Source organism: Myxocyprinus asiaticus, chromosome 34 (genome assembly GCF_019703515.2).
Source record: "Myxocyprinus asiaticus isolate MX2 ecotype Aquarium Trade chromosome 34, UBuf_Myxa_2, whole genome shotgun sequence".
In the NCBI taxonomy this organism is placed as follows: Eukaryota; Metazoa; Chordata; class Actinopteri; order Cypriniformes; family Catostomidae; genus Myxocyprinus; species Myxocyprinus asiaticus.
This window is the reverse complement of record NC_059377.1, coordinates 40,279,420-40,288,333: the sequence shown is the minus strand read 5'-3', so window position 1 is coordinate 40,288,333 and position 8,914 is coordinate 40,279,420. Positions and strand designations below refer to the sequence as shown.

The following is an 8,914-nucleotide window of genomic DNA, read 5'->3' as shown; positions in this document are numbered from 1 at the left end:
TGTACTGGTTGTTTACATGTCTCCGATGGCTCCTTCACATGCAAGCAGGCGATTCTCTGCATCCTCACGGCTTAAGAAACGAATCGGCCTAACGGGAAAATGTATCGGCCAATGCCGATAATTACAAAAATCTGAATATCGGCCGATTTATCGGCCTCTGTGATATATTGGTCGAAAAACTAATTTATACCTTTTAATTTGATTGATGATTAATGAAATTACTGTACACATAAAATAGCTCAAATTTAAGAAGTGAAACCCATGACGTGGCTGATACGAGTTCAATGGAAGAGGAAGGCCCTTAATTATTTTTAAATTACAGTTTACAGTGCAAGTAGGCTTATAAGTTCATAAGGCTCATACACTTTGGTAAGGTTAATATATGCCTATAATAAAACAAAAAATACAAAGAAGAAATGATGGGGAGGAAATATATTAAACGCGATAATAATATGCAGCAATATGCAATAACAACAAACCTACAAACATCAGCAATTTCCCTAATAGTTCAACTTAGGCTCACTGTCTGACATGAAATAAATTGCAATTGAAGATGAATATACATTCCTACCAAGTACTGTGCACCTAAACCTTTTACAGAAACCCTATTTATTAAACACTTCGCCAGACCAACTTACTGAGAAATGTATCCTCAGAAAAATATTTAAGTCATTAAAGCATGAAAACCAATATATGCAGCACTCCACTCCGATCATGTCAAGTTTTCTCAGGTATCTTGTCTTGTTTTTTGGTGTTAACTCATTATGTTTCTGCTGGAACCGAAGTTGTGATAATATGATGATCGATTTACTCTTGAATCTGGTCTGATGTTTCTCAACTACTAAACCACGCATACAGCATATGGTCAACTGCAGCTACAGTGCTCTTCTTTTAGCTTCCATTTTTGTCTTTTGGAAGGCAATAACAATCCAGTTACGGGTTTTTGGGCTTTGTCTGAAGTGTAAAAAACTATATAACAGCTTTTCATCATATTTTTCATTGTTAAAATAGCCAAATCTATCGGATATTTCTCCCCATTTTTCTCATAGAAATGAATAAATAACTATGGTAACAAGGCTTTGTTTTCCCTCACGCTAAACACGCCCCCAGGGTAAGATACGTTGCCGACTGCATCTTTTGCTGGTAAGCGGGTACTCTTTAACATCTACTGGTAAACACGTGGAGGAAACAAGCATGTTTCTTTATCACAGTCAGACAGGCTTCAAATCGTGACATTTGTTTATAAATGATCATTTACAAAATTAAAGCTGAAGTATGAAATTTCTGTGCCACTATCACCACCAAACTGAATTGCAAAAATAAACTTTGTATTCAAAATGGATTCTGAATATGCCTTCCTTCCCAATCATACAGATATGGGTCAGGAGCTTCAATTAATGTTCACATCAACCATCAGAATGGGGAAAAATGTGATCTCAGGGATTTCGACCATGGCATGATTGTTGGGGCCAGATGGGCTGGTTTGAGTATTTCCATAACTGCTGATCTCCTGGGATTTTCACGCACAACAGTCTCTAGAATTTACTCCGAATGGTGCCAAAAACAACAAACATCCAGTGAGCGGCAGTTCTGTGGACAGAAATACCTTGTTGATAAGAGAGGTCAACGGAGAATGGCCAGACTGGTTCGAGGTGACAGAAAGGCTACAGTAACTCAGATAAACACTCTGTACAATTGTAAAGAGCAGAATAGCATCTCAGAATGCACAACACATCGAACCTTGAGACGAATGGGCTACAACAGCAGAAGACCACGTCGGGTTCCATTTCTGTGAGCCAAAAACAGAAAGCGGAGGCTGCAGTGGGCACAGGCTCACCAAAACCAGACAGTTGAAGACTGGAAAAACATTGCCTGGTCTGATGAATATCGATTTCTTCTGAGGCACTCAGATGGTAGAGTGACCCAACCTGCCTTGTGTCAAAGGCTGGTGGCGGTGGTGTAACGGTGTGGGGAATGTTTTCTTGGTACACTTTGAGCCCATTAATACCAATCAGTCATCACTTGAATGCCATAGCCTATTTGAGTGTTGTTGCTGACCATGTGCATCCCTTCATGGACACAATTTACCCATCTTCTAATGGCTACATCCAGCACAATAACGCACCATGTCAAAGCAAAAGTTGTCTCAAACTGATTTCCTGAACATGACAATGAGGTAATTGTTCTTCAGTGGCCTTCCCAGTAATCGGATCTGAATCCAGTAGAACACATTTGGGATGTGGTAGAAAGGGAGATTCAGGAGTATGCAGCTGACAAATCTGCAGAAAGTGCGTGATGCAATCATGTCAACATGGACCAGAATCTCAAAGGATGGTTTCCTTAATATGGCACCCCTATGTGTTGCATACATGGTTTTTGTGCCTCTGGCCACATGTCTGCCCACCAATCACATTTATTCAAGCCAAGTTCTATTTGTGGTTAAACTGTTTTTTGGAGAAATAACATTTTATGGAGATATAAATAAATATATAAGCAATATTAACATAATATACAGTTGAAGTCAGAAGTTTACATATACCTTGGCCAAATGCATTTAAACTCAGTTTTTCACAATTCCTGACATTTAAACGTAGAAAACATTCCCTGTCTTATGTCAGTTTGGATCACTACTTTATTTTAAGAATGTGAAATGTCAGAATAATAGTAGAGAGAATGATTTATTTCAGCTTTTATTTCTGTCATCACATTCCCAGTGGGTCAAACGTTTTGGGTAGCCTTCCACAAGCTTCTCACAATAAGTTGTTGGAATTTTGGCCCTGTAACAACACACCAACACAGGAGCTGAGATGAACCCAGATGCGGGAGTTTATTGCACAAGACACAGAGGAAACAGGTAAATAGCATGAGGTGAGTATTCAGGCAGGTATGGAGTCTTTAGAACACAGTCTTAGGTCAAAACAGGAAACAAACTTCAAAACAGGGCTTAAGAGTCGTAACTTCCATAAACTGAGGAGCAGGTCAGTATTTCTAGACATAAGGTAAATTCAGAGTTCTCAAGGTCACTTATCTTGCAAATCCAGAGCAGATCATTGACAGACAGGTAAGTCACATGCTGATAAGTAATTCTCTACTGCAGCAGAGTGAAAGGTGAGTCCAAGGAACCTTCAACATTCTAGATGCTGACTAAGTGTGAGGTTTAAGTGCAAGTCCAAACGAGGTGATGATGATCTACAGGTGTGCGTGATTAAAACTCAGGCGAGTGAGAGCGGGTGACTGACGGTGAGGGAGAGCCCCGTTTGTAGGCCTCCTTGCTCACACATGCTTTTTCAGTTCTGCCCACAAATTGTCTATTGGATTGAGGTCAGGGCTTTGTGATGGCCACTCCAATACCTTGACTTTGTTGTTCTTAAGCCATTTTGCCACAACTTTGGAGGTATGCTTGGGGTCATTGTTCATTTGGAAGACCCGTTTGCGACCCAGCTTTAACTTCCTGGCTGATGTCTTGAGATGTTGCTTCAATATATCCACATAATTTTCCTTCCTCATGATGCCATCTATTTTGTGAAGTACAGCAGTCCCTCCTGCAGCAAAGCACCCCCACAACATGATGCTGCCACCCCCATGCTTCACGGTTGGGATGGTGTTCTTCGGCTTGCAAGCCTTACCCTTTTTCCTCCAAACATAACAATGGTCATTATGGCTAAACAGTTAAATTTTTGTTTCATCAGACCAGAGGACATTTCTCCAAAAAGTAAGATCTTTGTCCCCATGTGCCCTTGCAAACTGTAGTCTGGCTTTTTTATGGTGGTTTTGGAGCAGTGGCTTCTTCCTTTCTGAGCAGCCTTTCAGGTTATGACGGTATAGGACTCATTTTACTGTGGATATAGATACTTATTTACCTGTTTCCTCCAGCATCTTCACAAGGTCCTTTGCTGTTGTTATGGGATTGATTTGCACTTTTCGCACCAAACTATGTCCATCTCTAGGAGACAGAATGCATCTCCTCCCTGAGCGGTGTGATGGTCCCATGGTGTTGATACTTGCGTACTATTTTTTGTACAGATGAACGTTGTACCTTCAGGTGTTTGGAAATTGCTCCCAAGGATGAACCAGACTTGTATAGGTCCACAATTTTTTTCTGAAGTCTTGGCTGATTTCTTTTGATTTTCCCATGATGTCAAGCAAAGCCGCACTGAGTTTGAAGGTAGGCCTTAAAATACATCCACTGGTACACCTCCAATTCAGTACACCTCCTATCAGAAGCTAATTGGCTAATTGTCTAAAGGCTTGACATCATTTTCTGAAATTTTCCAAGCTGCTTAAAGGCACAGTTAACTTATAACTGTATGTAAACTTCTGACCCACTGGAATTGTGATATAATCAATTAAAAGTGAAAAAATCTGTCTGTAAACAATTGTTGGAAAAATTACTCATGTCATGCACAAAGTAGATGTCCTAAACGACTTGCCAAAACTATAGTTTGCTAATATAAAATCTGTGGAGCGGTTAAAAATTAGTTTTAATGACTTCAACCTAAGTGTATGTAAATTTCTGACTTCAACTGTAGATAGATAGATACGTAGATACAGAGGGGTAAAAAGAACACAGCTTTTTAAACTTGAGATATGACAGCAAAAATGGGTTTATTTTAATATTTCAAACACTTATTAGGTTATAGGGAAACATCTTCAAACCGTGTGTTAAGTTAATTACTTTCATTGTCATCAAGGTAGGGAAACGAATATTTCTTTTCACAGATGTACTTTTTCTTCACTGTGCAGGAGTTATCAAACCAAGCGTTTAGAGCTTCCCAAGATACACTTGCACAGTTCTCTCCAGAAGCATCATCTACATTCCAGTTATCAGGTTCACTTTTCTGATTTCCCCTTCTGAACCAGAACCTTCAGAATCAGAAACAGGCAGTCAAGGGAAATAACATATTTTCATTTGCAATATTTTGCAGTGAACAGTCACAGATTTTAAAAGACATGTGATTACTTCTATATACAGTTGTGCTCAAAAGTTTGCATACCCTGGCAGAAATTGTGAAATTCTGGCATTGATTTTGAAAATATGATGGATCATGCAAAAGGATAGTGATCATATGAAGCCATTTATTATCCCATAGTTGTTTGGCTCCTTTTTAAATCATAATGGTAACAGAAATCACCCAAATGGACCTGATCAAAAGTTTAAATACCCTTGAATGTTTGGCCTTGTCTGTAGACACACAAAGTGACACACACAGGTTTAAATGGCAATTAAAGGTTAATTTCCCACACCTGTGGCTTTTTACATTGCAATTAGTGCCTGTGTATAAATAGTCAATGAGTTTGTTAGCTCTCACGTGGATGCACTGAGCAGGCTAGATACTGAGCCATAGGGCTCAGAAAAGAACTGTCAAAAGACCTGCGTAACAAGGTAATGGAACATTATAAAGATGTAAAAGGATATAAAAAGATATCCAAAGCCTTGAAAATGCCAGTCAGTACTGTTCAAACACTTATTAAGAAGTGGAAAATTCAGGGATCTCTTGATACCAAGCCAAGGTCAGGTAGATCAAGAAAGATTTCAGCCACAACTGCCAGAAGAATTGTTCGGGATACAAAGAAAAACCCACAGGTAACCTCAGGAGAAATACAGGCTGCTCTGGAAAAAGACGGTGTGGTTGTTTCAAGGAGCACAATACGACGATACTTGAACAAAAATGAGCTGCATGGTCGAGTTGCCAGAAAGAAGCCTTTACTGCGCCAATGCCACAAAAAAGCCCGGTTACAATATGCCCGACAACACCTTGACACGCCTCACAGCTTCTGGCACACTGAAATTTGGAGTGACGAGACCAAAATAGAGCTTTATGTTCACAACCATAAGCGCTATGTATGGAGAGGGGTCAACAAGGCCTATAGTGAAAAGAATACCATCCCCACTGTGAAGCATGGTGGTGGCTCACTGATGTTTTGGGGGTGTGTGAGCTCTAAAGGCACGGGGAATCTTGTGAAAATTGATGACAAGATGAATGCAGCATGTTATCAGAAAATACTGGCAGACAATTTGCATTCTTCTGCACGAAAGCTGTGCATGGGACGCTTTTGCACTTTCAGTATGACAATGACCCTAAAGCACAAGGCCAAGTTGACCCTCCATTGGTTACAGCAGAAAAAGGTGAAGGTTCTGGAGTGGCCATCACAGTCTCCTGACCTTAATATCATCGAGCCACTCTAGGAATATCTCAAACGTGCGGTTCATGCAAGACGACCAAAGACTTTGCATGACCTGGAAGCATTTTGCCAAGACGAATGGGCAGCTATACCACCTGCAAGAATTTGGGGCCTCATAGACAACTATTACAGAAGACTGCACGCTGTCATTGATACTAAAGGGGGCAATACACAGTATTAAGAACTAAGGGTATGCAGACTTTTGAACAGGGGTCATTTCATTTTTTTCTTTGTTGCCATGTTTTGTTTTATGATTGTGCCATTCTGTTATAACCTACAGTTGAATATGAATCCCATAAGAAATAAAAGAAATGTGTTTTGCCTGCTCACTCATGTTTTCTTTAAAAATTCTACATATATTACCAATTCTCCAAGGGTATGCAAACTTTTGACTGTATATAAAAAAGATCCAAAAGAATTTCATTATTTCATATTTCACAGATACTATGGTTTTAGATTAAGAGAGAAAGCACAACCCAGTTCATGTACACAGAGTACTTACTCTACACCTGTTTCACTGAGCGTTTGGTTATTCACCCAAATCCAGTGTCCCTCAGTTTCCAGATCACTAAGACCAATCCAGTAAGTCTCTATATTTTTAGAGAGCAGAAAAGCCTAATAGAAAAAAATTTACTCTTAATCACATTTATATACTGTACATAACACATAAACAAACTATCTCTCCATCCGTCCATCCATCCGAGTCTACACTGAAAACCTGATTTAGATTTAGAAATTTTAATATAAAGAAATTTGTACAAATCTGCCCTTATGTATATATATATATCTATACTATATATATATATATATATATATATATATATATATATATATATATATATATATATATATATGTGTGTGAGTGTGTGTTCATAAAAAAACTATTTTTTCAGGGTTGTCCACTCACCTGCTCCACTGCACTCTCTATTATGACCAGATGAGCTTGTGATGCAGCACATGAATCACGACTCTCAAACCATGACTGCATATTAGAAGAGAAGGTGTAGCACTTTCCCCTATATGCCCTCCAGCCCTCCTCACAGGGTTTATAAGACAGAGGTGGCACTGTGAATTCTGAAACAGAAAATTATGAAAATCATGTTTAAGCTTCCTTTTTGCAATTAATTCCCAAAGCTCAGCTGCAGATATTCACAACTCAAGGGAGTTGTTTATATTGACCTGTGCAAGAAACAGAGATGTCAGAGGAAACGAACAAAAAACGGTGACCACAAGTTGCCAGAGAAACGCCTAGTACTAAATGACAGCTCGACAGCAAAATACTCACCAAGACAAGAGAGGAGTAGTTCTTTAATTCTCTGTTTAAGCATCTGTCTTTCAGTGTCTGATAGGCAAGACACTAGTATAAAAAAAGAAGGAATTGTTAGAATTATCTTCTTTTAATGCACGTCATTAAGGAAACTCTTCTTTCCCACTATTCAAGTCTATTGGCTCACCCATTGCATTCTGCTCTGAATCTGACTGTAGTTTTGAAACATTGTGCTGGTCAATGGGAGTGTCACACAAGCTGTATTTACTGAAAACTAATTGACAAACAAATAGACATAATTAAGATATACATTTTTCATCATACTATCAGCAGCATCTTTACTTTTTTCACTGTGTTCAGTGCTTTTTCTCTACTGTTTTGCACATTTAGAGTGATGGAAAAGTTTATTTGGGTGAAATGTTCAGTCATTTAACATAACTTTGTTTTCAGTCATAACAGAAAATTGCCTTGAAATGAATGTGATGATGCTAATAAGACATTAGCTACATACTGTACTAATATGAGTTACACTTACAATCCATCCTCAAAGCACATACACTTCCAAGAAAAAACACAACAGAGACCCCGAGAAAAAGCAAGAGAAGTTTAATCCAATTTGAGAGAGTGACTCCTCTCTCTTGCGGAACAGTGCATTTACCTGAGAACAGAGATCCAATGTGATTATTTACGTAATTCCAACATACTGAAGATTCATGAACTGCACTGAATGGTAGTCTAACATTGACATGTTATTTTCATTTATAATTGGTAGTATTTTCAGCTTGGAAGCGGTCCTCCTTTTACATTCACACGAAGTAGCCTATTATGCAGACAGCAACTGTTGACGCTGAGACAAAAATATCTGACAAAAATACATATAGCTAAAAAACCACAAAAGTTTACATTTATAAATAAAGATAGCCTACTATAAATAATTGAGTGTATATTGCATAGTTATTATATGCAGGAAAATATATAATTATACAAATGCTGGAAATACTGTATAAGTGTAACTTGCTCATATACTGTATAGCCTATCTATAATTATTTAGAGAGACTGACCATAATCGGCAAGCTCCTTATCTAAAAGGTATTTGAGTTTAAAGCAGAAAAGTCAAAAAGCTCCTGCTGCTTCATCACTAGAAATTACATATACGATTGTGACATTTTTTATAGAATTGTTAAAATAAAAGGAAAAAATATTTATGAACTTTTATAATGAGTTTGTACCTTTTTCCCGAGAGTGTAAAGCGCTTTAAGCCTAACTGAACCACTAAAATAAAAAAAAAATGAATCAAAATAACTGCAGAAAATTTCACATCTGCTCTTACCCATGCAAAGAATGCATTTGTCATCTGAAGAAGGCATAACATTTTCATTGATTGCTGCCATTCTGTTGGCCTAACAGCAAACAACACCACTAATCTCTGTGTGTAAATTTAAAAGAATTAAGTTCAAATAGGA

General features: G+C 38.2%; 1 protein-coding gene across 1 annotated transcript; it reads right to left on the bottom strand.

Moving 5' to 3' along the window:
• Positions 1-4,614: 4,614 nt before the first annotated feature.
• On the bottom strand, positions 4,615-7,992 carry LOC127424994 (CD209 antigen-like protein C). The gene is made up of 6 exons (XM_051670562.1): positions 7,986-7,992; positions 7,638-7,724; positions 7,469-7,540; positions 7,091-7,257; positions 6,686-6,798; positions 4,615-4,863 (listed from the first exon to the last, which is right to left on the bottom strand). Exons 1-6 carry the CDS (start codon positions 7,990-7,992, stop codon positions 4,668-4,670), a joined length of 642 nt encoding a protein of 213 aa, XP_051526522.1. The 3' UTR covers positions 4,615-4,667.
• Positions 7,993-8,914: the final 922 nt, after the last annotated feature.